At 44.3% G+C, this 27,973-nt stretch overlaps 1 protein-coding gene across 1 annotated transcript in view; it reads left to right on the top strand.

Annotated features, from left to right (window-relative positions):
- DOCK5 (dedicator of cytokinesis 5) overlaps nucleotides 1-27,973 on the top strand; it is a 176,601-nt gene that overhangs the window by 135,403 nt on the left and 13,225 nt on the right. The window contains exons 32-47 of the mRNA XM_074355684.1: nucleotides 2,161-2,219; nucleotides 2,522-2,676; nucleotides 3,438-3,523; nucleotides 5,675-5,834; nucleotides 6,621-6,661; nucleotides 7,325-7,415; nucleotides 8,723-8,842; nucleotides 12,205-12,294; nucleotides 13,776-13,880; nucleotides 17,496-17,637; nucleotides 18,635-18,716; nucleotides 19,860-19,944; nucleotides 20,382-20,468; nucleotides 22,423-22,599; nucleotides 26,479-26,562; nucleotides 27,197-27,334. Of these exons, the coding sequence (XP_074211785.1) occupies nucleotides 2,161-2,219; nucleotides 2,522-2,676; nucleotides 3,438-3,523; nucleotides 5,675-5,834; nucleotides 6,621-6,661; nucleotides 7,325-7,415; nucleotides 8,723-8,842; nucleotides 12,205-12,294; nucleotides 13,776-13,880; nucleotides 17,496-17,637; nucleotides 18,635-18,716; nucleotides 19,860-19,944; nucleotides 20,382-20,468; nucleotides 22,423-22,599; nucleotides 26,479-26,562; nucleotides 27,197-27,334 (1,702 nt within the window). The remainder of the gene's footprint in view (nucleotides 1-2,160; nucleotides 2,220-2,521; nucleotides 2,677-3,437; nucleotides 3,524-5,674; nucleotides 5,835-6,620; nucleotides 6,662-7,324; nucleotides 7,416-8,722; nucleotides 8,843-12,204; nucleotides 12,295-13,775; nucleotides 13,881-17,495; nucleotides 17,638-18,634; nucleotides 18,717-19,859; nucleotides 19,945-20,381; nucleotides 20,469-22,422; nucleotides 22,600-26,478; nucleotides 26,563-27,196; nucleotides 27,335-27,973) is intronic.

The following is a 27,973-nucleotide window of genomic DNA, read 5'->3' as shown; positions in this document are numbered from 1 at the left end:
TTGCAGGCATAGTGCCTCTCTCACTCATTTCTTCACAAAGCAGGCTCCTCTGGCACCGTTGATCTACCTCTCAGTCTTAGCAGAGAAGCCAAAACTAACACGTAACGTAAAAATGCCCTCCAGATTCCTGGCTCAGAATTCAAAACGGGCTTGTGTGTAAGAGTGATGAGAGACGTAGGGAAATTTTTCATTGCTTTCATCTCACATCTGTTTCAGAGTTCATTGAGAGTCTGGAAACTCAAAGACTGTGTAGTTAAAAAGAACTTGAGAAAATGTATCCTTTAAAGCGCTGGGAAATTTTAGTTCTGTTCCCTTGCCAGCATGTCTGGAATTCTAGGCACATTATTTAGGACCCCTCTGGTTCCTAAAATGCTAAATTTGGTGGCCCAGAGATTGAGATTTAGTGATTGCACTTTAAAAGATAAAAGTAAAACCTGTTTTGTAGACTTCCCTGTGGGGTGGGCATCAAGAGATATTTGATTTTTAAGATGAATACCTTAATTTCATTCTTTGGAATGCCTTAAATGACATAACTTCATTCAAGGACGGATTTGATTTTGGTTCAGTGACCATAAGTGAAATGAGTTGACACCAAGTCTGGTAAATAAAGTGGCTAGTTGTGATTAATGGTTCTGGTTTTGGTTAAAGGGAAGTGTGACTGTAAGTACAACCCTTGTTAAAATATATATGCATCTGGGCAAAGATAAACCTTGGGAAATAACATTTATATTAAGGTCATAGGAATGTGAGTGAATTTTCTCTCAGGACTCCTCTTATTTTTATTAAAAGTAGCATCAACAGTACTATTAATAAAGAATAAGAATAGTCATCATTTAATGTGTGTTCTAAGGCAGACATGGACCACATAACGTTGTCTAATATTAATTATAAAATTAGGTTAGGTACTTTTGTTAAATTGGAGTAGTAAGAGAAATTTCTAAATAGGATTTTTGTTATTTTCTAATTTTTAAAAATTCTAAGTATGTTTTTATACTAGCTTCTGAAGGCATTTCCAAAGCAGGAATTTGAAAAAAATGTTTGGTACAATAATAGCGTAAGTAGAAGATGTGGAACCATGCTGATAGGATGGGTCATAGGTCCATATTCAAATTCCCTGGGAACATTTTCAGTATCCACTTTTGACCCACCCTCATGCAGTTTTCCAAGCCCCCAGCCTCTGATACGGTATGTGGTCCAGGGCAGCCCCAGGCATATGCATTCCTTGAGAGATTTCCAGGGGACTCTGATTCACCTCCACCCAAGCACCGTTGTCTAGATCTCTACTTGTTTTTCCTTTGTTATCGACTCCTGTAAAGAACCTTTTCAGAAATTGCTTTTTAATCACATCCTTGCCCTGAAACATGAATACCACAGATAGACTGTTTATCCCTTTATGTACCAAATGTATTTCTGTACTTGATATGGAAAAACAGTAAGCTTTTTTGCCCCCTCCAAAACCAATTTTCACCCCTTTGGGGACACTGTCGCTCCCACTGAGAATGTGTATCTACTATGTTCCAGTGGAGCACTTTGAAGAGTGAACTGGTGTGGATAAGGGTTACTCAATTATATATATATATATATATATATATTTTTTTTTTTTAAAGGCAGCATGTTTGTTAGACATCAGCCACATTACTATGTAAATCACACCTCATTCATCTTCGTCTTCTTGCGTGTTTATGTTTTATTTCGTTGGGGGAGGGTGGGTATAGCTCCGTGGTAGAGCATGTGCTTAGCAAGCATGAGATTCCAGGTTCAATCCCCAGCACCTCCACCAAAAGTACTAGGTAAATAGATAAGCCTAATTGCCTACCCCTCCAAAAAATTAAAATTAAATTAAAAATTTGAGAAAGAAAAGAGCAACCAGCGTGTTTCTCTCTTCTCCCTTCAGTAAGCCTGTCAGTCTCACCCTCTGAGTCATTTTCAGCACTTCCTTAGGTCCTCTTCCTGCTGTGAAAGTTCCCCCCACTTCTCTGTGGCTCAGTTCTTTGGGGGCTTGTTTAGGTAGCAACCAAATCTTTCAACATGACTTTGCCTCAAAACCTGCCTTATTTGTGACCGAGAGGAATGCAGGCTCTTTTTTGCTCCCTTCATCACTGTATTACGTGTACTCATTTCCTCTGTAATCTTTCTCGTGGTGTGTGATCTTCTTCCTAGATACGGGGACATGAGAAAGGAGATTGGCTTTAGGATCCGGGACATGTGGTATAACCTGGGTGAGTGAATGACCCAAACTCCTGTGAGACATGCATCCCGCGATGAATTCTTTATCGTTGTAATTCCAAGAACCCTGAGATTTATTTAGTCTGTGTGTGTCTGGAAGGGAAAGTTGACTCGTGAGTCTCCTATGACATCCATATGTTAAATCAGAATACAATCTTTAGTCACTCACTTCTGAATTGAGTTGATTTACCCACATAAGCTTTTTCTTTTCTTACGGGCCCTGTGGAGGGAGATTTTAATACTTTACTTCCAGTGAATTATTTTTTTTAATACCCTTTCTTAACTTTCATTCCAGGTCCCCACAAAATCAAATTCATCCCATCCATGGTGGGTCCCATTCTGGAGGTCACATTGACCCCCGAAGTCGAGCTCCGGAAAGCTACCATCCCCATTTTCTTTGATATGATGCAGTGTGAGTTCAATTTCAGTGGAAATGGCAATTTCCATATGGTAAGGAGCAGTAGACCTGTAATCTTACTTATTTATTTTCTTTTACATAGAGGAGCAGTCGCCTAAATAATGTAAATCCAAGTTGATCTACTTTTATTTTGCATTTTAGTTTGTAAAGCAACTAGACGTAGAATCAGATATTCCACCTCAGTCCCTAGAAGCAGCCTTTTTGCTACCTGTGTTTCCTAAACCATCACTCTTACCTCTGGATAATTAAAATTTGACTTCTTGCATTTCAATCCTATCTCTTGCAAATATTCAGTGGATTAAGGGAATGGTGCAGAGATTTCTAGTTTTGAGACCAAAGTTTGTCTGATATATTTTGTCGATGCTTCAGTTTCCTTATCTCTGCAGTATATTCATGTTGAAGGGAAGATTTTACAGCCACCAAATTCTGCACGAATAATCCTGTGGTTGAGACATCGACAAGAACCAAAAATAAAATAAGAAATTAAAATCATTAAGTTGTTTTTATATTCATAGTTGTGATAGGAAAATAATGTTTAGGGTAAATTTTTTTTTTTTTTTCTGAAAACATAAAGCAGAGGACAAAGTAGCAGAATGTACTGCTTTAGGAAGTTTTGCTGGGGCCTTGGTGCACCGTTAATGGACGACGTGAAGTGCGGTCTTCCTCTGTGCATGTTGGAAATAGTTCACAATTCAGTAAAGGGGTCAGACCAGACCTAGAAAGGTTGGCTGGATGTCTTTCGTGTCTTCTTCTAAGAATATGGCGTTCTGTGAAATTCTGACTCTGCTTTCAGTTTGAGAATGAGTTGATCACAAGGCTGGACCAAGAGGTAGAAGGAGGCAGAGGAGATGAACAATACAAGGTCCTTCTGGAAAAACTGTGAGTATTTCAGAAACACACACACACAAAAAAAAATCTCAAGTTGATTGCATCAACTGCTGCACTTAACAGGCCAGTTGAGTAATCTTAGCATCGCTGGGGCCACCACCACAAGTGGTGCTCGGTGGGGTTCATGGAGTTTACACCATCCACTGCTGACATGTGTTTATCTGATGTGAGTCACATGTTTGTGTTCCCCCGGCCAGCCCGGCCCTGGAGAACAGAGCAGATGGAGGAGAGGGGGGGATGGACAGAGTGGTGGCATCGAGCCCAGTGTCTGAATTGCTGAACTTTAACAAAAGTGCTAGCGCCTCTAATTATGGCTTCAAAACAATAATTTAAAGGAGAAAGGAAAAGCATTTCAAGGTCCACTTACATTTAAAAATACCTCATGCCCAGTAAAGGATATCTGAGAACACCAGGGACATCTCCAGCCAGGTGGCCCTTTCCCCACTCCCCCGTCCCCCACCCTCTGCTCAACCCAACATACTCATTCCTTCCCTATGCTCACATCATCCCCACTGCTCCGCCCTGCACCCCCACACACCTTCACCCCATCACCTTCCAGTCCTCTTACTCCTCTTTGCACACAAGGACTTACAACATAAAAAGAGTGGTTAAAAACCCTTGGATGTTGGTGTTAGAGACTGTGCTTCAAATCTCATTTCTCCACATACTAGGATTTTGACATTGGACAGACGATTTATCCTGACGCCTTTTTAAATGTTTTCATCTGTGATAGTCGAATCTGTGTTTTAGTGGGGATTAAGTGAGATGATGCATAAACACAGCGTCTGCCACGGAGCTCAGGCTGATATCAGCGTCAGCTGCTCTGGTGTCTGTTACTGTCATTATCTGAGGATCCTCACATCTTCCTGGGTCGTAACTACCCTAGACTGTCCATTTCCTGTGTTCTCTGAACTCTTACGATATCAGGCAACCTGCTGATTGGGTAGGTACCTAGGTTGCTCTAGGACTTACCTGCTTTGTGGGGTGGTGGGCACTAGACTGAGTCTGAGGACAGGGACTCTCAGCTCTGTTTTTCTTTTTTAAATGTTTTTTTTTAATAAACCAGCACACTGGGTACTCAGAAATGCAACTGATGACTCATCTGTATTTTAAAGAACTAGGAGTCCTTCTTACTTTGTTTGTGATGGATGATAGATCTTTCCTCCTGTTTGCACTAGGTCTGCCTTTCAGCTTCAAACCTTTTAACTTATCACTTCTCCAATTCTGATCTTGTACAGAAATTAAATGCAGAAGTTATGCACACATACAAACACACACACACACGACATTTACAAATGATAAAACTACACTTTTGAAAAAACCCTACAGTTGAATTTTCACCCGGAGATCTTATTTTTTCTTCATTCTTCTTGGATCACACATGCAGAAAAATGTGACTGCACAAATCTCCAGTGCTCAAGGACAAGAATAATTCTGAGAGTCTGGACTAATGCTTTGAACCCTTTTTTTCCCTCTTTTTTTCTTCTGTTCTGCAAGATTTCTTCTAACTGCCTAATCTAGGAAGCTTCTATAGAAGCTTTGCTCTATTTGGGTCCAGAGGGAGAGGATTTAGACCAAAAGTTTAACCTCAGTCTATTTGTTTACAACTGTGCATTTTTTTCCTGAAAAATAACACTTTTATCTGAAGTGCCATATGTCTGGATGTGTACTGGATTCCTAGGCTCCTCTAGGCTGGGCAGCAATCCGAGGCTCGCCAGAGTGCCTTCAGGATGCCCTGAGGTACTCGGCCTTAGGGAGAATAAAGACAGAGAAAAGATGATCTCTTAAATGAATAGAAGGATCAGATAGTACACAGAGACCTTTTGGGCAAAGGTTCTCATTTCTGTGGTATTGACAGAAGATAAAAACAATAAACAGATACTCATAGGAGTTCAAAGAAAGTCATCACGGGCTGGGATTCTCAGTGACGGTGGGATTTGAGCTACAGACCTAAAGAAAACATAGAACCAGAGAGGAGCCCTGTGCGTGAAGGCCCCGGGGTAGGATAGGATGGAGTTACCGAAGGGTGTGTGTCTCCTCGTCTGGTGCCACCTGCTGCTAGGACCTTGGACAGCGCTCATAAGTGGTGCTGCAATGGCGAAGTGGGATGTGGGCTTTTGTTTCTTCCTTCACACCCTCCAGGCTCCTAGAACATTGCCGGAAACATAAATACCTCTCCAGCTCCGGGGAAGTATTCGCGCTCCTGGTCAGCAGCCTCTTAGAGAATCTCTTAGACTACAGAACCATCATCATGCATGACGAAAGCAAAGAGAACCGCATGAGCTGCACCGTTAATGTGCTGGTACGTGCCCCACCCCTGAGATGGCGGGAGGGCAGGGCCGGGCCACGCCTGTACCCCTCAGCACAGCACAAAGTAGATCCAGCAGGCACCTCGGGACCACCTTTCTGGAGTCCGTGTCCTGCTGAGTCTAATTAGAATGGCCAACTCAGCTTTGAACTCACAGATACCAGCTGCCTCAGACCTTGAGGATAAATGCAGAAACAGGGATGCAAAATGCAGCATCAGATCTTAACTCTCTTGCTGAAGGCCACCCTCAGCCTGTTTCTCTGTCTTGTTTATATGTGGTTGCTTTGTTGTTAGAATGACTCAACAAAAATGCAGTAGAAACAGCATAGCTTGAGTAGAGGATTTAGTCCATGCAGTCCTCACAATGGTAGAGCTCTGTGGTCTTGCCTTTCCCTAGACAGTTGTACCTGGACCACAGACCTCGGAGGTGTAGGCTGCCACACGCTCCTCTGCTTAAGATAAATCGAGAACCTACCACCTCTGACCTCCCGAGAAAACAGAGTCTCGTGTGACATGGGTGTGCCCTGGCTGTCGGTTCACGCGGAACATTTCCCTCACATTTCTCAGAAGCATGGTCCTAAAAACGTCCTTCAACTTTTCTTCTTTGTAAACTGTCACTTCCATATTTTTGGGGGGAGTATTTGTTAAAAGGGAAAGAAGAGCATCTTTGGAAAAGGGACAGTGTTGAAAAATGCAAGTCACAGGTTGGCTATTTTTGTGCCAAGCTCATCAATAACAGATTGACACTGGTATTTTGTGACTTGTTTGTTTGTTTTGTAGAATTTTTACAAAGAAAAGAAGAGAGAGGACATCTACATAAGGTAAGATGGAGGGAATTTCTGCTTTTGCATCTGGCTCTATTATTTATTTCTCCATTAAACAAATAATAAGCCCCAATACCATGCTTCCTGCTTTGAGAGACACCAACAAGTATCTGAAATGCTCCCTGCCTCCTAAAAGGGTGAACTCTTTATACAATTAAGTACGATACAGAGAAGTGCAGAGGGAGGACTGTGCTGGGATTTAGGGGAAAGGGTAGAGGACTCTGGCCAGGCGATCGGGAAAGGGGAGACGTGGAAATTCACCTTCTGTCAAGGTCTGTTAGCCTGGGGTCCAGGAAGCCCTGAACATGGAACAAACTTGAACGTAACCGATATGCATCTTCTTGGGGAGAGATTCCATAGCTCTCATTGAACTTCTCATGACTCTGACATTAAAAAAAATTTTTTTGAGCAAATAAAAAGTATCATTGCCTTAAAAGAAGAGTGCAAAGTGGAACCAGTAGATTAAGAAAGACACAAAGCCCGGAAGCAGCACAGAGACTTTAAGGAATAGGAACGAACTCTTTTCTGCCTAAGAGTAAGGAAGCGCTCACGTGGAGCAGAGGAGAGAGGATGGTTAGCTGCCGTCCGGCTGGGACGCGGGCTGAACACTCTGTCGGTTCCCCCTGCGGCAAAGCGCCTCCTTTCTCCGCTCCTCACCAGATACCTGTACAAGCTGCGGGACTTGCACCGGGACTGTGAGAACTACACCGAAGCTGCCTACACGCTCCTCCTCCACGCCGAGCTCCTGCAGGTAAGGGGCTCAGGGATGCAGGATGTCAGCTGCCCGGCCCTTTGGGGCCACATTATGATTTTGTTGGAAGCCATCCCTGTTGAAGGGGGGACCCTTTCATCCAAGAATATTTTTATACCTTCTCTAGCAGCACAGCTAATTTTCAGACCAAGGCTGGGAAAATGTCTTTTATTTAAGAAGCAGAGCACAGCTTTCAGGTTGCTAGTATTGACACGCTAATTAAAAAACAAAGCACACGCTAATTAAATATATGTTTAAAAAATGTGTAAAACTGCAGAGTTGTACATAAAAATAGAACCATAGAAGTACTTGCCCATCTATGCTCTCTCACTAAGTAAATTCTACCGTGTCATGGATACAAATACATCGATACATCATGAATCCCAAATAATTATTTCTAGCTCTAACTAATATCAAATAATTTAATTTAGGGAGAATTTCCATGTTTATGAAAGAGTGCTTTCTTATCCAAAAGCGTGGTGTGACTTTTTATTTGTCACAGTCTGCTTGGGTGCCCTTCGATGGCATGTTAACGTTTTCTGTGTTGAAGTCTTGGGTGTTCCTGGTTATGTTGATTCCTAGATATCTTTTTCTTTTTAATTTAATTATGGTAAAATACACATAGCAGACAGTTGACCATCTGAGGCATTTTTAAGTGGTTCCGTGGCATAGTTCAGTGACACTAGGTGTATTCACATCATTGTGCCTGGGAACCTGGTCATTGTGGATTTATTCTTGTTGGGGTCTTTTCTTCTGGTGTCTTCAGCACACTTATAATTTATATGAAGTCTGTCTCTAAATGATTTCTAAATGAGTTAATTTTTTTTTAATCCCACTGCTTCATTCTCTCCTTATTTGTGGCGGTTTTTCAGTCGGCACCCTCTGCAAAGGGATTGATTTTGAAGAAAACAGTCATTGCTATCATGTGACAGTTTTACCCCCTTTTTTTCATTTTTGTACTTCTGATTTCTTTCCTTCACCTGGTTGTATGCATGCTAACCTCCAGCACAGTCACAGTCATGCTGACTGGCAGCCTCACCTTGTTCCTGACCTTGGTGGAAATGATTTGAGGGTGTGTCCATTTCGCATGACGCTTACTTTGAAGCTGGCGTGTGTATGGTGTATGAGTGTATGCAATTTCTGTGTTTACTAAATCATCGAAAACACAGTAGGGGTGAGTCAAAGATACATACCAATGTTTTTGTGAATTTTTTCAGCTGAATATTTGTTACATTCATCGCCTTCAATTAATTAAATGAAGTGATGCGTTTCCGTTAATCTCTTTCGTTGCTTTGTGTGTTTTTCAGTGGTCTGACAAGCCCTGTGTACCCCATTTGCTTCAGAGGGACAGTTACTACGTGTACACCCAGCAAGAGCTGAAAGAGAAGCTGTACCAAGAAATCATATCATATTTTGACAAAGGCAAAGTGAGTGTTCGGTGGTTTGTTGTTGTACGAGGCGAAGACTGCACTACTGTAGGTCTGACGTTCACCAGCCAGAGTTAGTGCCGAGCCCACAGGTTAAGGGCCTCGTCCCCAACAAGACAGCCCAAACTTCAGACGCCAGCTGCAAGTTCAGGGGGTCCCCAGGCCACCCACACTTCTGACCAATTGACTATAAATTTGGGGAGAGAGTGCCTATAAACCCCCCGCCCCCCAATTTGATAATATGCTAGAATAACCAACAAAAGTTGGTCAAATGCTGTTCTTAATGATTGCAGTTTTAACTTAAAGGACAGAAATCAGGCCCAACCAAATGAAGAAATGCACAGGGTGAGGTCTAGGAAGGTCCCGAATACATGGCATCTGTGTCCCCTCCCCGTGATTCAGGCCCATCATGTTCCTGGCGAATTGATGTGTTCACCAACCAGGAAGCTCATTTGAGCTCTGAGTGTAGGGCTTTTATTGGGGTGTCATGATATTGGCTGGATTGACTGAAACATCAGCCACATGAATAAACTCCATCTCCAGCCACCTCCCCCCTCACCTCCCACCCCTCCTGCCTCCCCCTACATCCCACATCCCCATCTCCTCCCTGGAGGTCTGGCTGATATGGTGTCACTCAAGACCTCAGCCCTCCAATCACAAGGGGGGCGGTGGTGCTGGCCAGGCCAGCCCCCATTCTGAGACTAGCTATGTGTCCACCATGATTCGCGTCATTAGCATGAACTCCCAGGTGGTCTGAGGGTTCACCATGAGGAACAAAGACACTTCTGTCACTGGGGAAATTCCAAGAGTTTAGAAGCTTCCTCCCAGGAATCCAGGATAAAGACCAGACAGATTATTCTTTGTTATGTAACAATGACTCATGACTTAATCTTTATTATTCTCTTATGTATCTTTGAATTCTGGTATTTTTAATGGGAGAGAAAATGAATAGATAAATTAAGGTAAGAAAGGCAGTAAATAGAGATCAGTATCGTGATCTTTTTTTTAAAATTTTTTTCTGGGAAGGTACTTAGGTTTTACTTACTTACTTGTTTTTGGAGGAAGTACTGGGAATTGAACCCAGGACCCTGTGCATGCTGAGCATGTGCTCTACCACGTGAGCTATACCTCCCTCCCCACCAACCCCAGTATCTTGATCTTAAGTTAACTTAACCCAGTGGGAGAATACAGTGGGCAGCCCAGGGCCCCACTCCCCATAATCATAATTTTACATTTTAAATGTCACTGAGGGCCAGGAGCTAGTACCATCATTTTCAGTGCATTCTCCAGAGGTTGTTGGCTGACACCAGGGGCACATCCCGTCCCCAGGTCCCTTCCTGCCTCACCCCATAGTCTGTACATAACAAACAACTTAAATGCCCACAAGGCAGAGAAAGTAAAATAACCAAGTAAACTAGGCCACAAAGTTGTGGAATCTGTGATCAGCTGGAGAAAAGTGTGTCCAGCTGGAAGGCTTTTAAATTGAAAATTGTGAAAAATAAACAAACAAACAAACAAAACATAGAAAGGGTAGGGGGAGAAAGTAAAAATGTGTGTGCTATGGAAACAAAGCAGATTCCATATTTGACTGTTTTCAGAGGCCTGGAGGCTCTGAGGGCTGCCTCTCCTAGTCACCATTCCTGTTTTATTAGTGAAAACTGTTGATTGAATAAATAAGCCACACAATCATTACAATAAAATAACTACCATCTATTTAGTGCAAGTTACTATTTGGAGTGATTTCCAGACTGTTTCTAAGTTAATTTTCCCCATAACCCTATAAGGTAGGTACAACATCTATTTTACGGATGAAGAACTTGAGGCCCCAAGAACAAGTATATTTGCTCAGACTTCTTGATCTCTGCATCCCTTTACCCTCTTAAAAATCCTTGAGGACCACCAAGAGGTTTTGTTCACATGCATTATGTGTATTGAGGGCTATACACTTAGAAATTAAAACAAAATTTTTAAATAGTTGCTCGTTCTTTTAACAGCAGTAAGAAACTTACTACCTCTTAATAGAAATCAGACCTATTTATGAACAATGACTATATCCTCCAAAACGTTAGTGATACACGTCGTTTGCCATTTCTGCAAGCCTCCGTTTCATCTGGCTCGTTAGAAACAACAAGATTCAAATGTCTGCTGCTACATCTGATCCGCCGTGACATCACACATCCCATAGCCTCTGGGAGACTCCCACCTGTAGCCTCATGAGAGAGTGAGCGTTGGAAAAAGGCAAACCTTAGTAGTATTACTGAGGAGATAGTTTTGACCTCATGGACCACCTGAAAGCGTCTTGGGGGCTGTCAGGGACCAGGGACTACACTTTAAGAACCGCTATGCTGGGCTGTCTCCCACATCACTTAGCATTTGGTGAATGAGGAGAGAACTGGGCCCCATGGTACTGTTCCTTTACCAGCTGAGCTGGAGTGGTTTCCATGTGGCACATTTCAGAGCCTTTTCAGCGATCCAGGCCTGGAGATTTCAGAAGGGGCAAGTTTGGCAAACGATAATATTAAAAGATGTAAGTTTAGAATGTTTTCCAACTGTATGTGGCACATACAGTTGTATGTGTATGGCAGGCACATTTCCTTCAGCAGCCAGAAACAATGGAACGTAGCACCTGATTAATAAGACTAAAGTAGGGCATTTCCAGATGCTGCGTTGTGAGTAGCATCCAGCTAAGAGATGTTTATGAGATACCCAAATGAACAGGCGACCGTCAGTCTGGGACGCCAGCCTCAGACACCAGATATGTGCCATAGGCTGTAATTTACATGGTCATAAATGCTCTTGGGCATTTCCCGAAGCTCTTAATCTTTAACTAAGTAGATAGTTTAGTTAGAAATAGGAAATCAGTGCCCTAAATTGGAGAGAGTTTCCCAAATTCCACACAGCAGTACGATTAGACCTCTCTCTCTCACTCTACCTCCTCCCCAGCAACCTAACTCAACACACGCACATGCCAGAAGCAGAACGAGAGCCCACACCAACTTCTCCCCTCCAACAAGAATTTCTTGTTCTCAAGACCTAGGCTTTGGAACTGGTTCCCCTCCGCCTTCAATGGTATTTAGTGCTTTGCCCTTTAAGCTCAGTATGCCTTTGTTCAGGGACACAAGATACAAACAGAGTTAACAGAAAATGCCCCCCCGGCAAAGCCACCAGGGAACAGTAGCTTCATGATGTCAGAGGGCAGGTTTCGTTGATCCAAGAGGTGAGGCATAGCGGGAATTTGCACAGAAACTCAACCCCCTCACCTCCCTTGTCACTGCCAGGGACTCCTGAGTGGCTTCTGTGGCTGGGTCTCTGACTGCTGCGTTCTTTCTCCTTGTAAGCCTGCTTTTCTTTTTGTTTTGAAGATGTGGGAGAAGGCAATCCAGCTGAGCAAAGAGTTGGCTGAGACTTACGAGAGCAAAGTGTTTGACTACGAGGGCCTTGGCAATCTCCTGGTGAGTCCTGGTTGGAGATGTCGCGCCTCCGGCAGGGAGGCTGAGTATGGTGATTGTGAAAATGTTTTCGTCAGTTTGAGAAGGTCATCGAGGCTGTTCTTTTCAGTGGAGAAGTCCGCCTTGCTTGAAATCAAAATGAAGAAAGATAAGATCTGAAAGCTGTGATCATGAGTCCCCAGATGACTTGTTCTGTGGTCCACCTCCTCAGGGCCCTGAATGTATGAACTGCTCATCTTTGAGCCTTATTTTGCCGTTTCAAAGATGCCCTGGTGCACATTTATAGTAAGCTGTAAAATGCTTCTGCCGCATTTTGATTCTCAAAGTTTGCCTTCCTCCTGCTCTGCATGTCACTGTAGTGCTCTACCCTTCCAGTCTCCTGAACTTGTGTGTTACGCCTGGTCACCTATTTGAAACAGGTCACCTATTTCAAAACAGCAAACCAGGTGGGGGGTATAGTTCAAATGGTAGAGTGCATGCTTAGCAAGCGTGAGGTCCTGGGTTCAATCCCCAGTACCTCCTCTAAGAATAAATAAATACACCTAATTACCTCCCCACCAAAAACAAAAACAAAAACAGTCAAGCAAAATGAAAATCCGCTTTTACATGCTCAACGGGAGGCCAGCACAGTATTTACACGTGGTCATTCTTACTGGGGGAATCACAAAAGGTCAGGTCACCCATTGTCGTGTAATAATCGAACGAGGTAGTTGTCAAGATGACTTTGAAAAGAATTTGCTAGTGTGTTGTAGCAGCTCCTGCCAGCATGCAAAACATCACCTGTGAATTTCGTGAACTACACTGAGCTGAGATGTTAGTCACATGTTACCCTTCTAAGAAAACACTGTGATGGAAACCTTCATGGACAGTCGAGCTATAACCGTTGTGGGAGGAGACGGCTCTCCAAGCCGCCGTCCTGGCTGGCTATTTAGACTTTCTTTAAGGCTGACCCTCTACGTCTCAGCTGGGAAGCCTCTCCCCAGGGGAAGAATTAAAGACAGGAGTGGTACCAGATACTGAAAAACAGAGCATCACCACCACCTTCTGGGCACTGGGAGCTGAGCCGAGGACTTTAATCCAAACCACCTGCATGAACCAGAAAGTTCTTTAACTTCTTTTCTCGTATGTGCAGCCATCCTCCGGGAATCTCAGAAAGTGCTTCTTAACCTTTAAGGGGTCCTGAACCCCCTTCAGGAAACTGGCCAAAGCTAAGCCCTGCCTCCCTCCAGAGATGACTGCACACGTGTGTTTTTGAACAACTGCAGGGATTCCCAGACCCTCCCAGGCCTACTTGTGGACGCAGGTCCAAAACCTCCGAGCCAAGGAAAGGATAACTCTTTGGCCCACAAGATATTTTCCAAGACCTTTCATTTCTGTGTGTTACATGGGAAATAACAAAGCAAATAACCTGATCTTTTTTTTTTTTTACCACCCTAACGGTGCCCTTGTAACCTCCCTAAGGAATGGCTTGTTTTGTTTTCCAGAAAAAAAGGGCCTCGTTTTATGAGAACATCATTAAGGCGATGCGGCCCCAGCCTGAATACTTTGCTGTTGGATACTACGGACAGGGCTTTCCTTCCTTCCTGCGGGTAAGGAGCCTGAGGGTGGTCCGTTAAGCCGCGCGCAGTCTCAAGGAGGGAGGCGTTCATCTCTTTCCCAGATGCGTCTGGAGTGCTAGCAGCTGGAGCACCGTGTTCTCATTGTGGGAGGTCGGGGAGGGACTCCACTTCCTGAGCGGCCGGTCCCTTCACCCCACACCCCTGCCACCTCTGGTATTCTGGCAGCTCTTTTGTAAAATGACTTTTCCCAGGTGGAATGAAAAAGGGAAAAACAGAACCATCCCCTCTGAGGGTCTGCTGCGGCAGGTCAGGCTTGGGGAAATGTGTGGATGGATGTAGCTGATTGTTTATTTTATTTCCAGCCAGAGCTAGTTTGAAAGCAAATAATCTCCAGGACAAGACGGCAAAAGTTTCACAAAAATAAAAATGGTTTTGTTGTAAGGCTGCGAAGGACCATGTTTATTTTCCTTCTCAAAGTTTTCTATAATGTGATACTGATTTTACAAAAACAAACGAAAAACCCTTACCTTCTCCCACAGAAAAGAAACCTCTTTCAGTGCTGAGCTATGTTTAAACATGTATTATGCATCTTCCTTCCCCTAATTAAAAAGAGACAAGAAAAAATGGAAAGGACTTTACATTCTTTATAGCACCTAGTAAGGAAGTTTATTCATGCATTCATTCGGTAACTGTTTCCTGAGGGCCTACTGTGTGCCAGGCACACACTAGGCATTAGAGATATCATTATGCTTATCATAAGGTATGGTCCTTGCTCTCCTGGATTTCACAATCTAATGGGTGAGATGTTAGTTAAATAATCACACAAACCGATGTAAAAGTCTTCTCTGCTGGATGAGTTGGTTAAGCAAGGAGTATTTACCCAAGCGAAACAAAAACCTATGTTCGCATTAAAATTGTATGTGATTGTTTACAGCACTGTTATTCATAATCGCCAAAGACTGGCTATAATTCAGACGTCCCTCAAGGGTGATGACAAGGGGAAATCCTCACGGACGCCTCCATCTCCTTTCCCTTCACCAAACGCCAGGCCCCGTAGCTCCTCCTTCTCCCCCTGGGTCCTGCCTTGCATCCCTACTGTTGGGCAGATCAGGTTGTTTGCGCTTCTGTCTTCATCACGTTGCTCCCTCCTTCCAGAGCCTCCGGTGAATTCCGGGGCCTTGGGACCACCGACCTGCCTTTCAAGACCTCCCGTGACCTGGCTTGTCCAAGCCTGTTTCTTCTGCGCGCACTCTGAGCTTCCTGCCTTGGGTGTTGCCTTTCCTTTCGCTTCCGTGCCAGGTGGTCCTGTCCTCTCCTGACCCTCGCCGTCCATCCAGGTCCTCCTTGAAACCCTCTCCTTCGCAATGAGCTGCTTTGTGCCGACCTTCAGCTCGTCGGGTTCCTTTCAGTTACTGTCCACATCGTACAATCAGTGTTTTCTTGTACTCGGGTCCCTTGCCCGCCACAGTTTGGCCTGAATGATGGAATTTCGTAATGCACGTACCGGTCACATAACTCTTCCCCAGCCTGGAAGCATTTTGTCATCTCTTCCAAAGGCTCTGGCAAGTTTCAGTACCCTCTGTGCTGAGCCTAGAAGGGGTGTTACCTTTGCGGTACTTACATTGTCTAAATTATCATCTTTACTTACTTGTTTCCTTGTTTGATTCCTGTTTCTCTCCACTGGAAGGTAAGTTTTGTGAAAGCAAGGTCACCATCATACTCATGGCATCTAGCATTTCTCTGCTTGCTCGGAGAAAGTTCTCAAATTTTCTGTCTGCTCGATACGTACTTGTTATATGAATGGACAGGTGATTTTTAAAAACATTTTATGGGACAACGTGGGCCCAGATTTTAGTTCAAAATGGATCACGTATGGGCCTTAAATGCTGAGTACTTACATGAGGGATGGTCAGAGGAGCAGGAACCTTCGAAACATGACGACATTTGAACTTACAACCGCTGTGAGGCCAATCCCACCTACGCTTGGGGCCTAGAAAATTTCTTTTTAAAAAAACGCAATTTGTATTCGTTTTATTCAAGAGAAGAAAACTGCAGTTGGGAACGGAGAGAAAGGTATTTAGAGCAGTTATTTTTCAGGAGATGGAGGTGTTGTCCAGCATCGGCTGTTTGGATGCTCTCGTACTTTTGAGTTCTCTCCAGCAGTGCCACTCAAAGTGCTGGTTCCCTGACTGTTCGTGGACCATGATGAGAAGGGAGCCTGTACCTTATAATGCCCTTCCTTCCTTCGTTGAGAATTTCTGGCCATGAAACATCAGCTAAACTAAGCAGCATACCTGGTGACGTCACAGTTGCCCACTAGGGCACAAACTCCGTGCCTCCTTGTGGATCAGTGTGGCCTGCATACCAGCTGTCATCCTGGGGCTGCCCTGTGAGAAGCACTGCACAAAGATTTTTTCCCCACAGGATTTTTTCCTAATTTTGTTTTAATCTATTTTTTATATAAATGGCTAACATTTGTAAACCTCAAACTCCCAAATTTATCCCTTCCCACCCCCTTTCCCTGGTAACAGTAAGATTGTTTACTAAGTCTGTAAGTCTGTTTCTGTTTTGTAGATGAGTTCATAGTGTCCTTTTTTTTTTTTTTTAAAGATTCCTCATATGAGTGATATCATGTGGTATTTTTCTTCCTCTTTCTGACTGACTTCACTTAGAATGACGATCTCCAGGTCCCTCCATGTTGCTGCAAATGGCATTATTTTCTTCTTTTTTATGGCTGAGTAGTATTCCATTGTATAAATATACCACAGCTTCTTTATCCAGTCATCTGTCAATGGATATTTAGGTTGTTTTCCTGCCTTGGCTATTGTAAGTAGTGCTGCTGTGAACATTGGGGTGCATGTATCTTCGAATTAGAGTTCCCTCTGGATACAGGCACAGAAGTGGGATTGCTGGATCATATAGTAGGTCTACTTTTAGTTTTTTGAGTAATTTCCATACTGTTTTCCATAATGGCTGCACCAAACTACATTCCCAACAGCAGTGTAGGAGGGTTCACTTTTCCCCACACCCTCTCCAGCATTTATCGTTCATGGATTTTTGGATGATGGTCATTCTGGCTGGTGTGAAGTGATACCTCGTTGTAGTTTTAATTTGCATTTCTCTGGTAACTAGTGATATTGAGCGTTTTTTCATGTGCCTATTGGCTTAACTTTTTTTTTTTTCAATTGAAGCATAGTTGATTTGCAATGTTGTGTTAGTTTCTGTTGTACAGTGTAGAGACTCATTTATACATATATATTTATATGCTTTTTCTTTATAGGTTATTAGAAGCTATTGACTATAGTTCCCTGTGCTGTACAGTAGGACCTAGAGGTGATCATACTAAGTGAACTAAGTCAGAGAGAGACAAGGGTCATTATATGTGGAATCTAAAAAAAATGACACAAATGAACTTATTTGCACAAAGCATTTTTATGCCTGGGACTTAACTCCCCAAATAAACCGCGAGCTCTTTGGTGATGTGGTCTGGATGGATGCTGTGGGGCCCGTGGCAGGTGTTCAGTGAGAACGCAGTGGTGGATTGCATCTCGCCTGGGGAGGACAGTGCTGTCCTCAAGACCAGGATCTCCCTGGGCCCCTTCATCTTCATATTGAATTCTTCCCCTTGCTGTCTCTGACCCGCAGAACAAAATCTTCATCTACCGAGGGAAGGAGTACGAGAGGCGGGAAGACTTCAGCCTGCGGCTGCTGACCCAGTTCCCCAACGCCGAGAAGATGACCAGCACCACGCCCCCGGGAGAGGACGTCAAGTCCTCCCCCAAGCAGCGTATCCTTGTCCCACGCCCCTGCAGCCCCAGCCTGGCCCCAGAGGCTGAGGGTTCAGTCCCATCCCTGCCGGCAGACGTGTCCTGTCCATGGACCACTCGCTTAACCATCCTGACTCAGTTTCACATTCTGTGTAAAAGCTTTGGGAACCTAATGTCCTTAGCTCGTGGCTACAAAGTTACTAAAGGAGAGAGAGATGATAATCAAGTCTTGAATATGAAGGGATGTGAGTTATAGCCACAGGGGAGGAGAATATAGACTTCCTGTTCTGAATTCTGGATAAAGATGCATAGCTTTTTTTTTTTTTTTGATAACATATAATGTCTTATTGAAAAATCAATTACATCCTTTCTTAAACATAAAGATACTATAAAACCGAACAGTGTTCTAAAAGAGGTCAGAGAGACAGGGCTAGTGTGGCAGGGTGGAAATAAGAGGGCTGTGGAGCAAACTGCCTCGGTTCGAGTCCCAGTTCTGTCACTGTGTCACTTTAGGCAAAGTACTTAATCCCTCTGTGCCTCAGTTTTCTCATCTATGAAGTGGGAATGATCTTCCTCTTGGAGTTCTTGTAAAGATTGTATGTAAAATACTGAGAACAGTTCCTGGTACATAATGAAAGTTCAGTATATGTTAATGATTATTGATATAGATTGATTAGCAGCTACAGAAAGACGGTAATAATGGTAGATGAATAGACAACGCCTTTCGAACAAGAGCCATCATGGCCTGTTAATACATCGTGGATGCTTGGGAAAGAAAGGTTTTCTGGGATAAATCCTTATTTTCTCCTTCCCATGTGTCTGACCAAAAGATGTCCTGAGATTATGACTTACTGAGGCATTTTGGAAATACCTAAGGGAATCCGATTTTCGATGCAGTCCTGGCATTTGGTTCAAAGGAATGATCAGCGCAGGTGCTGTTTCCATCGGTAAAGCGAGAGAAACAGGCGGTCCTTTCTGCCTGGCCCCGCCCTTTTCCTTCCTTAATGAGCTCCTCAGACATGCAGTGTTTCACCGTGAAGCCTGTAATGAGCCTCCCTCCCGGCTATAAGGATAAACCAGTTCCGGAGCAGATCTTAAAGTAAGTGGGGTTTGGGGTTTCTGTTTTAAACCGTTGGCCTCTCTCGCACACTTCATGTAGAAGTTCATCAAAACCAAAGCCTCAGTTGGGAAGACCTGTCGTCTTCATCCAGTGGTCTGTGGTAACAGGAATCCAAAGACTGGGTGGCTTATAAACAACGAAAATTTATTTCTTACAGTTTGGGAGGCTGGGGAGTGCAGGTCAGGGCGCTGGCAGGTTCAGTGTCTGGCGCGGGCCTTCTTCCTGGCTCACAGATGGTCGCGTTCTCACTGTGTCCTCACATGGTAGGGAGGGTGAGGGAGCTCCGTGGGGTCTCTTTTTCAATAAGGGCACTAATCCCATTTGTGGGGGTTCCACCCTCATGAGCTGATCATCCCCCAAAGGGCCCACCTCCTATCATCATCACACTGGGCATTAGGATTTCAACGTACGAAACTTGGGGGAGGATGCAAACATATGGACCATAGCGACTGCCCATTCCATTTTCAGTATAAGAGCTTGGTAACGCAAAGGAATTGGGGGATTTTGGTTTTTTTAAGCAGAAGGATGGAAACAAGGCATTTCGTTCTTAGGTTTCAACCCCCCTAGCCCTTATTTCCTCTCAGAGGCATTCACTGGTCAGCAGCGGCTGACCTCACCTTGCCTGGTGAGTTCCCCCATGATTAAAAACCTAATTCCTTCTCTTGAGAAGCTAAAATGCTAGTAGGATTGATAGAACTGTTAGAAAACTACACAAATGAGGCGGGAGGGTATAGCTCAGTGGTAGAACATGTGCTTAGCATGCACGAGGTTCTGAGTTCAATCCCTGGTACCTCCATTAAATAAATAAACCTAATTCTCTCCCCTCTAAAAAAAGCAAAGTAAGAAAATGCACAATTGAGATCACAAACATGGACATAAATACATAGACCTTTCAAAATTGTGAGCTGTGATGTGCAGCCATCAATAATAAAATCAAGATGTGCAGTGAAATTGAATTGTGCACCACCTCCAGCCTTACATTGTGGAGACTGTGAGTTTTGAGATAGTGTGGTGGGCTGGACCGGGTCTGTGCGAGGTGCGTCCCAGGCTTTGTTGGAGTCAGGTCAGGGAGTGCTTGTTGCAAGGAGGGAGCGACAGCGTGGTGGCCGTGTCTTTCCCCAGCTACTACAGAGCCAATGAAGTGCAGCAGTTCACGTATTCCCGGCCGTTCCGGAAAGGAGAGAAGGACCCCGACAATGAGTTTGCGGTGAGTGCACCCCCTTTCCCTCTCAACCGAGATGACATTGACATGCAAAACGGCGGCCTTCCACCTCCCCGGTGTCTGCAGCAGGAATGATGGCAGCCCTGGGGGTAGAGGTTCCATGAGCTTAAGACAGCAGCCCATCCTCTCAGTGGAAACCTCTGGATTAGGGGTCCAGAAATTGGACTCTGAGCCTGCAACCACTGAGATCGTGAGCAAGTCATGTCTCTCTGGACCTCAAATTTCCCATCAAAGAGGGTGAGAGGGCCCCAGTAGATAACTCCTTTCAACTTTAAACACTCAGCATCCTCAAAGTTTGGGAGAACGCATGCCCCGTTCACTACGGAGGCATTTGAAAATGGAATCACATTCCACTAAACCGGTGAGTCTTCTGTTTCGCCTGGGAATTAACCAGCATATCCTACTTTCCTTCCTTCCACCAGACCATGTGGATTGAAAGGACTACATATACCACTGCCTATACCTTCCCTGGGATCCTCAAGTGGTTTGAAGTCAAGCAGATCTCAACAGTAAGTCATTTGAAAATGGGAACTCAGAAAAAAATCTGTCTCCAAACATAGTAAGAGCCTTTGTTAAATTCCCCCTTTGGTTCTCCCTAGCTTGGTCGGCCAGCCTTCTTCATTTTCCAAAAGAGAAATAGAAGACATGCTTGTAGAATAGAACTCCTTTGTAAAACTGATGTTACAACCGCAGCCCTAAAGGTTACCCACAGTGAATGAGTCTTTTATGACCCAATGAGTGTTGTCTCCACATCCATCCCGCCAGCGCCCAAAAACATTTTTGGAATTCCTCCTTCATGTTTCCTGTCAGTCACACTCTTCTCTCTCAGAACATCTCCTCTCATTTTCAGCTAATCATATCACCATTCAGCCTAGATTATTCTGTCTTCATCACTCCCCGGAGCTCTTCGCTTTACCTTTTTAGTGTTATTATTAAATCCGTTTTGTCTTTGTTTTCCCCTGGCCCCTCCTACGATGGTACCCTGTTTCTAGTGCTTCACTCATCTCTGGTTGATGCCATTGAAAGCGCCTCCTGATTGGCCTCCCTGCTTTGGCTTTTCAGGTCCATTTTCCTCACTGCCTCAGAGTGTGAATTCTGTGGTGAAAACCATTCCGTTCTCATGGTTAAAACCTTGCTGTGGCTCCCCAGTGCCCAGACTAGAAAGCCCAGACTCCTTAGCGCACACGTACGGGATCTTTGTGACTCATCTCTTCCACTTCATCTCCCGTGAAGTCTGTTGGAGCTAAATTGCTCATTCCATGCTATTTCAATCCTCCATCACATTGGGTCATTTTCTCTGCCCACAGTGCCCTCTCACCACCACTTCTCAACCTAACGCCCACTGAGATTCAGTTTAGGTACCAGCTTCTCCAGGAAGCCATCTCTGAAACTCCCAAGCTGGGCTAGATGCCCTTTCTCTGTACCCTGTCACAACTGGGCTTATTTCTAAAGAGTGACCTACGGTGCTTACATGTCTTGAAACACTGTGCCCCGAACCCCGCCCCACTGCCTTGTAAAACCATAACCTCTTCCCAGCCATGAATTATATCTTCGTCACTTAAAAAAAAATCTTAATCACTTTCGTAACAGTGGTGCATAGCATACAACTTGCATAAAATAAGCATTCAAGAAATATGTCTTGAACAGATCTGAAGTTTGATGTGTTCCATACCACTAGTAATAAGCTATTTTTCTTCAAGCATGAATATGATTTTGGGCAGAGACTTTTGGAATCAGGTCTGGAGTAGCTCCTGCTGGCTGATAATGGGTAAAACGAAGAAGGAGATTAATTTTTCTTGAAAGCTGGTTTGGAGGACATTTCCACAGGAGGACCTCTCTCTGAATCTGTATTGCATTCTGTTTCATTTTCATCAGTAATTCAGCCCAATACATCTGTGACACCTAATATATCCCATTATTTCTGACTTCTGTGAACCACAGAACCTATACTGAGGTGACTTAATGTATGGTCTGAATGTTCGTCTTTCAAAATCACTTACCTTTTCTCATGGAAGGAACATCAACTCCGCCTGCCAGTGAATATTTTTGGTTGTGCAGAAGCATCTTGGATCAGATAATACTGCTACTCTGTTGTCAGTGATCCTCTCAAAAAATCACTGAGGAAGATTTACCTAAGAAACAATCATTATTACAGCTCCAATTTTGCCTTCTCAAAATTTCTGTGGCTGCTTTGCCGCAAGAGGTAATCATTACCATAGCCCCAACCTTTAAATCACCCTTGTACTTTCTAACAAGATTTTAAAAAGCTTATTTTGCAGCTTGCCAACACCATTTCAAGTTAAGTGTGCTGTCCTAAGTAAGAAACATGACCTTGAAAAGCAGAACACCACTCCTCCATAACTTGGTGGAAATTGTGTGCCTCTTGTGGGGAACACTTAGGTGTTTTCTGGTCTTGGCTGTGGAGCTCACAGTGTCCCTCCTGTCCCATGCACTCTGTCCCAGGAGGAAATCAGTCCTCTGGAAAACGCCATTGAAACCATGGAGCTCACCAACGAGAGGATCAGCAACTGTGTCCAGCAGCACGCCTGGGACCGGTCCCTCTCCGTGCACCCCCTCTCCATGCTGCTCAGTGGCATCGTGGACCCGGCTGTCATGGGGGGGTACTCCAACTACGAGAAGGTAGGCTGTGTCCCGGGATCCCCTCCAGGGCCACCAGGTCTGGCGTATCTCTCCCGCCTCTTCCGGTGGCATTGTGCAGCATTCGTTTCTTACAACTTCACACTCCCCTATTTATGAATGGACAAATGAAATTAATGAAAACTTATCCCTGACCTCCCACCCCTTGGAGACCATCAGCCACCCAGCCCGGGTTGATTCACCTGCTCTTCGCTCTCCCACTCCCGCTCTCCCCTGGGAGGTAGAAAGCGTTCGGGTGGACCTCAGACCTGAGGGTGCTCTGGAAGGGAAGCAGCGTCCATGGGAAACGCAGAGCCACGCTCTACTCAGAACTAGATTCTAGGAACCTCTGGCCCGACTTGGTGTGCCATTGGTTGTGTGGACAAATGCTGGCCTTGGCCCTACAGTTAAGCTAGTTCAGCTACGTGTTGTGTCTGTTACTCTGGAAAAACAGGACAGGGATGCTCACCACGTGGGAATCCATTGCCTATGGTTTGGATGTTGCGCCATTTAAAGTGGAGGTAATGTACTCAGTAAGTAACATTCAGTGAAGTATATATAACTAACAGAGACAAGACTTTTCATTGTTAACTATGTTTCCAGTGGCTAAATAATTTTGGCGTCCTCTTCTTGAATATCAATAAACAAGACACCCCTGCGGAGTAGCGTGGAGAGTGAGTGGAAAGGAAAGGACTTAGATGGGAAGGGCGAGCAGGGGTTAAGTGGGCTGATTCTTTTATTTCCATCTGTACACAGTGTCCTGGGAAGACCAGGGGCTTCAGAATCAGCTGCTTCTATGACTGGTTCTGGCTTCCCATTGGCCATGGTGTGCTCTTGGGCGAGATATGTAACCTCTCTGAGCCCCAGGGTCATATTCAAAAAAAGCAAGGAAAATAAATAACTCATAGGAGTGACGTGGGGCATAAGGGAGATATCCTAAAATACGGAACATCATACAACGCCTGCCATGTAGTTGAGGCTTGACTGATGCTGGATTGCTTCCTCCCTCCTTCTGCCTACTTGGAACAGATGTGTGGTTTGAGTGTCCTTCATGTCTGGTGCTTACCTCTGCTCTGGCTGCTGCTACAGTGATCTTTCTTCTCTGTTCTCGTCAACCTCTCAGCCTCCTTTAGTCTTATTATTCTCAGCAGCCAGGGAAGTCTCAACACCAGAGAGAAATTCTACTTTGCCAATGTTAGGTTTCAGTAATAATTTCCAGTGTTACAGTGGAATTCAGTACAAAACTAGGACCCAAAATACAATACAGGTTTTATGCTATAATCGTGTCAGTGTGTGTTTTTCACTACAAGCTGTCTGGTACTAATTTTGATGTATCTTTCCAAGTACTCATATTTTTTCAGAATGCCCCTGAATTCTGATTCATATATGCCAATATCTGTGAATATTACATAATTGTACGTGACCTTTTTCCAACATGACCATCTTCTAATTAAAATGGTTGGGGGAAAGGAAAGGAAAAGAAAGATATAAACAAATACATTTCAGGAACTTTTAAAAAATATAGTTTATACTTTTAATTAATATACATAATAATTTCTAAACATAAGAAAGAGGTAAACTCATCGATCACCTTGAACTGTTACAATCAACTGGGGAGCCCATCATTACCTACGTGATGCAGGCGACCTATTTTCAGGCAGCTTTTTAATCATTGCCTGCATGAACGGAACCCAGGAGCTGTTTGCTATAATTCATCATCCCTTTCTGTTGTGAGGCAGGACTCAGCTAGAAAAATTAATTTCAGGGCACTCTGCTCTAATGTCCCCCGACTCCACTGATGCTTTGGGAATTTCAGTGCATTTATCATAAATCAAACATTTTTAGGGGAGAGGTACAGCTCGGTGGTGGAGTGCATGCCTAGCATGCACAAGGTCCTGAGTTCAATCCCCAGTACCTCCGTTAAAAAATAAATTCATTAAAAAAAAAAAACTTAAAAAAAAATCAAACTTTTTTCAACTTTCAAAAATTCAGAGGGGAGGGTATAGCTCAAGTGGTAGAGCAGCATGCTTAGCATGCATGAGGTCCTGGGTTCAATCCCCAGTCCCTCCATCAAGTAAATAAATAAACCTACTTACCACCTCCCCTTAAAAAAAAAAAAAAGCAACAAAGAAAAAAGTTTTTTAGAATTTAAACTGTTTGTATTTTGAAAGGTAAAGGTAGATGAAGATTTAATCTAATACCACGTTTCCGTTTATATTGACAGTCCCTCCAGGTATGAATGTGCTACAGTGAGCTGCTCTGTGAATGTGCCTCCTTTTTGTGATACTTGGGTTCCATATATCCATATTCTCTGTTGAATTAGTGTTGCAGTAACTAGAAGGGCTGCTTGAACAATAGGAATTGACCCACTGGTCTGAAGCCAAGGTGTCCGCAGGTTGATTCCCTCTGAGGACCTTGAGGAGGTCTGTCCCCGGCCTCTCTCCTAGCTTCCGTGGGTTGCTGGCTGTCTTCGGCATTTCTTGCCTGACAGACGACTGTCTTCTCCCTGGCTCATCACTTGGTGTTCTCCCTGTCTACGTGTGTCTGTCTCCTCGTGTCCCCTTTTTGTAAGGACAGCCAGTTAGATTGGATTAAGGGTCCTTCCTACTCCAGTGTGACCTCATCTTGGCTAATTACATCTGCAACAAATCTGTGTCCTTCTGAGGTCACATTCTGGGTTCCAGGGCTCATTAGGTCTTTAGTCTGTGAATTGGAGGAGGGCGCACAGTTCAACCCATAACATCTTCCCACACAGTAAAGAGTTTATACATACTCTGTTTTCCATGTAAAGTGGGCTGAGCACTTTTATTACCGTATCATGTAGTTTCAGGAACTCTGGGGTTTCATGTAATGGGGTGACTTTCATAGCAGTGGAGCAGAAGAGTGAGGGGGAACTTTGAAGACTGGTCTTTGAGATTTTTTTTTTAATGGAGGTACTGGGGACTGAACCCAGGACCTCGTGCGTGCTAAGCATGTGCTCCACCACTGAGCTATACCTTCCCCCTGAAGACTGGTCTTTGAAAGCACTCTCAGAAATGATGCTTAAGGGAGAAAATAGATAACTCCCATTCTGAACTCTTTGGAGCTCAGATGTTCACTCCAGACTTTAATTTTTCCTCTTCTAATGAATTCTGTCTTCAAAACGGTCTTCTGTGTAACCCGTATGTTTATAGTTTGAGTTTGGGTTTTACTTCCCTATTTTAGGGCCTTTCCATGAATGTTTATTGATGATATTATGGGTGACACGGTCTTGACCTATAAATGCATCCTGCATTTAACATTTTCAGAACATGTTCACATCTATCGTTTTTCTCATGTTGTCCTCAAAGTAGCCTTTCGGATAGGTGATTAGTAAAAAAGTGCAGGTTTGAATCTTCAGAAATGGTGAGGCAGCCTGGAACCTGTGACAGAGCAGATGAGCTCTCAGCCCCATCCTCGGCCTATTAATGTCTTGCTCTTTCCTTTATAATTATTTAGGCCCTTAATCTAATGAAGAACCTTTAGATGTTGTCATTTGGTCTGTCCTTAGTTCTTTGGGGAAGTTATTTTAATGAATGACGTTCTGCTCTGCTGGTGATGATTTGGTGTGTGGGTGCGTGGGTGCGTGTGTGCGTGTGTAGCTGCTGTTGAGAATGAACTCTTGCTAGGAGTTGCATGGTTCCAGAAAGACGACACGGTGACCCATACCTTTTTGACTTGTCCACTCTGGTGGCTGCGGGTCTCTCCCAAGAAAGGGATGAGTGTTTACTTAATCATTCCTGGGTGATCAGACAGAGCAGAAGACATTTTTCACCCCTCCAGGCTTCCCTCCCCCTCTTTTGCGGGTCAGATACACAGATAGGAATGTGTTCTAATCACTGCTTGCAAATGCTCTGCTTTTAGGCTTTTTTCACAGAAAAGTACCTGCAGGAGCACCCTGAAGACCAGGAGAAGGTTGAGCTGCTAAAGCGACTGATAGCGCTGCAGGTATGTTCAGGGGAGGTGCATGGCCGGGCAGCTTTCCGCAGTCCGTGGGTCGTCACAACGCATGACACCAGGATACTCTCTAGGGCTCCATCTACAAGCCCATGTTTAGGGTTACTTTTTTTCTCCTTAACCCTTGGAATCACAACCTATTTATTTATCTGGTGAAGCGACCTAGGAAGAATATTCCATTAAGCTGCAGTGTTGGGAGAGGCCTTCCTAGAGGGTAGATTAAAGCCCCCAAATTGGTTTGCTGGCTTGTGTTTCCAGCTGAGAGATGCCGGCCTCTGTTTCTCTCTCTGTCACTATTTCAATGAACAGTGGAAGTGCAGCTGTCCAGTTCAGTCCAAGGCTGAAACCTGTCCTTTCTCCTGCACGGAAGGGCCCCTGGGCTCACGTGGACTTACCTTGCCCATCAGCCCTTCCCCGGCTGCTTGTGTCCTCGGTGTGCGTGTTCCTCTGCGTCACTGACCCAAGGGCGTCCGGTTCCCAAGCCCTACACTGAGAAGCAGCGTTCTCGTTCGATACAATGCTGTCCACCGGTTTATCTGCCCATTCCCACCCTCCGTCCTTCCCCAACCTCCCAATCTGAATTCTTCCTAAACCATATTCTGTTCTTTCATGCCCCTTTTTCCAGATGCCTTTGCTGACAGAGGGCATCCGCATCCACGGGGAGAAGCTGACAGAGCAGCTGAAGCCGTTGCACGAGCGGCTGTCTTCTTGCTTTCGGGAACTCAAGGAGAAAGTGGAAAAGCTCTATGGGGTTATCACGCTGGTACGCTTTGTCTACATAGCCTGTGAGCTTTCTCTGGTCTCTTGTACCATTTATGATATTGATCAGTTTTTCAAATGCCAAATGAGTCAAAGTAGCAAAGGAATGGCAGGAAAACACTTAGGGGTGCAGGTCAGAGAAGGCGGGGTCTGCTCTGGGTGTCCTTCAGCCACTGTTGTGCTGGACAGCGGCTCTCAGACTTGAATGATGGTCGGAGCCACGTGGAAGGCTTGTGAAAACACGCTTCTCTGGGCCACATCCCCAGCGTTCCTGATTCAGTTGGTCTGGGATGGGGCCCAAGAATTTGCATTTCTAACATGCCCCCAGGTGGTGCTACTGCTGGGTCTGGGGACCACCTACTAGAAGTTGAGGTTTCCCTAATGCTGGACACCGCTAATCCCTGTCTTGTCCAGCCTTACTCTTAGAGCTTTTCCCTAATCTTTATTTTTATTTTGGTGAAATGTTCATATCCTTCACACTTTTGAAGGGGAGAAAGAATTGTGAATTACATTTTACAATGCATGTAGCTGATTTCATGATTTTTTTTTTTTTTTGGACGGTTGTAACGTATTTCTCAGAGTTTTCCTTTTTCCTCCCAAGAATTTAGGTGGAGGGGTGCTTTTGTATGCTAACCTTTTCACT

This window comes from Camelus bactrianus, chromosome 31, assembly GCF_048773025.1.
Source record: "Camelus bactrianus isolate YW-2024 breed Bactrian camel chromosome 31, ASM4877302v1, whole genome shotgun sequence".
Lineage (NCBI taxonomy): Eukaryota > Metazoa > Chordata > Mammalia > Artiodactyla > Camelidae > Camelus > Camelus bactrianus.
This window is presented reverse-complemented; position numbering and strand designations above follow the sequence as displayed.